This window comes from Arachis ipaensis, chromosome B02 (genome assembly GCF_000816755.2).
Source record: "Arachis ipaensis cultivar K30076 chromosome B02, Araip1.1, whole genome shotgun sequence".
Lineage (NCBI taxonomy): Eukaryota > Viridiplantae > Streptophyta > Magnoliopsida > Fabales > Fabaceae > Arachis > Arachis ipaensis.
The window spans coordinates 63590397-63593999 of NC_029786.2; the positions used below are offsets into that span (position 1 = coordinate 63590397).

Consider the following 3603-nt stretch of genomic DNA (forward strand, 5'->3'; position numbering starts at 1 on the left):
CATAAAAATGACAGAAATGACAGGGAGGACTATCAGTGTGCTTGTGATGTGATGAGCGATTCACCTTATCTTTAATACATGTTTTGGCATCCCTTTTTTTGTATGCTCATGGTCTATTTATTGGTCTTTCTTTATCTATCATATGACATGCTTTAGAAAAGGTTTTAAGTTTGTGGGTGTAGCAGTTTATTTTCTTCTATTAATTATTTATATTTTTTTATTTTTCCATAAAAATGACAGGGAGGACTATCAGTGTGCTTGTGATGTGATGAGCGATTCACCTTATCTTTAATACATGTTTTGGCATCCCTTTTTTTGTATGCTCATGGTCTATTTATTGGTCTTTCTTTATCTATCATATAATCTGAATGACATGCTTTATTGAATGGTTTATCCACTTAGTATTTAGTTGTTCATTGTGGTTTCTCTGTGTTGTGCATTATGCTCCTTTGATTTCCTTTTCTCTCAATCTCTGCCTATAAAATTTTCTATGAGAAGTTATTATTTATATTTTCATTTCCCCCTGTTTCCTTGTTATTTCTCTGCAGCATATTGAAGATTTGACACAAGAAAAGTTTTCTTTGCAACGTGCTCTTGAGGCTTCTCAAGTGTTAGCAGAATCACTAGCTGCAGAAAATTCATCTTTGACTGATAATTATAATCAGCAGGTTAGCTTGTGGGTTTAGTGTTATTTTCAGATATCAATCTTGGGAACTGTTGTAGTTTTTTATTTTAGTTGCACACTTATATATAATGTTTCGTGGTCAACTAGATGTCCTAATTATAGTTCTTACCAAATATTTTTAATACATGTTTCAGTGTTTCAGAATTCAGTATCCAATTCCATTCAGCATGTTATGTTGGCTGATGTTGAGATCTTCAATAGTTAATTTGAAGACTATCATTTCTGTGATTGTAAAATCAACGCTAGTTATGACACTAAGGTCAAATACTTTGTAAAATAGTAACATTTTGCAGGTTAAAAGGCCACATATGGTTATTTCTTAGGATGTGTGTGTTCTGTGTGGTTGAATTCTGAACCAATATCACAGTTGTTTTTGCATTGTAATAGAATGCATATTTAGCTTATGTGATATGAAGGGCAGCCTTTTATCAACAGTTGAATTGTCTTTTGTGCGACCTCAAGGTCATAGGTTGAAGCCATGGAATTAGCCACTGATGCATGCATTAGGTTAGAGTGTGACCCTTTCCCAAACTTGGGTAACACGAGATGCTTTGGACGCTTTGTTTTCCCCTATTTTTTAGTATGTTTGATGTATGTCACTTGATTTTGGGTCTGCTTGTGCTCCCTTGGCAAGAGATCTGCATTTAGAATATTGTTGAACTCTGTTGTGTGGGTATAGAAAAGGACCTGAACATGTTTTAAAGTGATAGCAATTGTGCAAATGTCTCAAGTAGCAGATTAGTTTACTCCTGGGTTATTGCTTTTGATAGAACTGCTTTGTTCCATACTGTTTGGGTCATTACTAAGAATCAGAATTTCAACTAAAATTGCTATATTGCCTCTACTTTAGACGTAGAATAGTTGCCCATGAGAATAAGTAATAATATCTTCTAATTTGTTTTAATGAATTTCATTCATGTTTTTGTAGCGAAGTGTTGTCAATCAATTAAAATTGGACATGGAGAAGTTACAAGAAGATATCAAAGTGCACCTGGTTTGTATAAGATTCCATACCTAAATGTGTAATTGTATTGGCTGTGCTCGTGTTCTATTATATGCATTCATAGTCTTGTTTTGCATGTTCATGCGCACATATGTCATTTATGATACTGAATCTCATAATGAAAATTAATTTTAAATTTTCGTTTAGATTTGCAAATTTACAAATTTTAACATTGTTATGAGTTGCAAATGTCCTAAATGATTGATCAAGGTGGATTACAATTTTGATCTGATAGCACGGTGTTTGAGCTGACCTCCAACTATATAATTGGATTTTGTATCAAACTTGATGTAGCCAAGCCTATTGAACTTGTTACATTGAACATCAAAGTAGAATGTAAAAAGATTTTGGTTATATACATGGGATGGATCTTAATATCTTTTTGCCAAGATATCTTATTCTGGCATTCTGGAAGTGGTTTTACAGTTTACATCTGATTTAGTCATTGCCTTTTAAATCAACTGATGTTTGATACCATTGATTTGAAATGTATAACTAAGGGCATTATATACTTACCAGAATTCTTAGAGAAGGTGTGAAACCAACGCAATTTGTTATTTTATTTGTGATAATCTAAAAAACTTGTATCTTTCTTGAAATCCACATAATCTTTTTTTGTTTGTGATCATCCCATCATCATTGTGGTTTACTATTTGGGAACCTGCCCATGTTCTCATGTTTCCAATGGTAACTTAGATTGTCATGGTCATGTTTTTGAGTTCAAAATATTGGTGTAATTAGATGACTTTTGAATAAGTTAGACATTCTATATATTTGATTCTGAATTCTCTCCTTGATTGGAATGGACTGATTTTTTCATATCTCTGTAAAATGCTTTCTGGTGCTGCATTCTTCTTTCTGGTATTGGTGCCACTGTGTGACCCTTCATGCAACAGGTTGAGCTTGAGTCTGTCAAGAGTGAATACGCAAATGCACAACTGGAGTGTAATGCTGCTGATGAGCGTGCAAAGTTATTGGCATCTGAAGTTATTGGCTTAGAGGAGAAGGTACTAAACTTTCTTGATATGTTGTGTGATTGTTATTTACTTTTAAGAATAAAAAATATTTTCCCCTTTTTTTAGTTAAGTCTTTCAACTGAAATTACTTTTGAACTGTCATTCAAGATGACAACATTTTTTTGGGCATGTAACTACTCTACATCTCTCTCCAATTAGGTTACAACTACAGTGAGTATTTTAAATAAACGGAAAAATTTAAGATAATAAAGAGGATTTAATTAACTCTTACAATCCTTTTCTTAGAAAATGTTGAAATAGAAAAATCACCTGCGCTGTTATAGGTAAAGTTGACCTGGGGAATTTCCATTCTTGATGCCTAATGGCCAAAGGAGTTAAGTTCGTTGAAGAAGGGAGTGGGAAAGGTGATAAAATACATCCACTATCTTTTATTTACAGCTGGTGAGATAAGAAAAAGAGAACCGAGGGAGAGAATCAAGTGGGATCAGCAGTGTAACAAATAGGATAGCTGGCATAAGGGAGGGGAGGATTCATGCAAAGTGAGGAATTCTGTTAGAAGAAAGAGAGGATTGAAAGTGTTTATAAGTGATAGCAGGGGAATTAGAGGAGATCTATTGAGGATTTGGATAGAACAGGACCCTTAGGAGAGTGGTGGCCTCTTGACTGCCACCTCTATGCTCGTTTCTGCATTTTCTATCTTCAATAACACCTTCACAAGAAAAGAATGATATCATACTGATTTCATTATGCTCTTCTGCTTCTACATTCATTCTTCTGTTTTATTTCTCTACTGTATTCTCTTGTTCCACCTATTTCTTGTATATATTCTGCTACTGCTGTTCTCTTACAACTGAATTGTTAGGGACTTGGGTAACTATGGGGTGTTCAAAGTCCCACATTGAGTAGTATTGGATGTTTGATGTTGTATTTCAGGTGAG

General features: G+C 34.1%; 1 protein-coding gene across 1 annotated transcript in view; it reads left to right on the plus strand.

The window, feature by feature from the left end:
* The window catches only part of LOC107625362, a gene marked incomplete in the record, with an annotated part of 17349 nt that overhangs the window by 7292 nt on the left and 6454 nt on the right, over positions 1-3603 (plus strand). Inside the window, 3 exon segments of the mRNA XM_016327986.2 lie at positions 549-668; positions 1614-1679; positions 2585-2695. Of these exon segments, the coding sequence (XP_016183472.1) occupies positions 549-668; positions 1614-1679; positions 2585-2695 (297 nt within the window).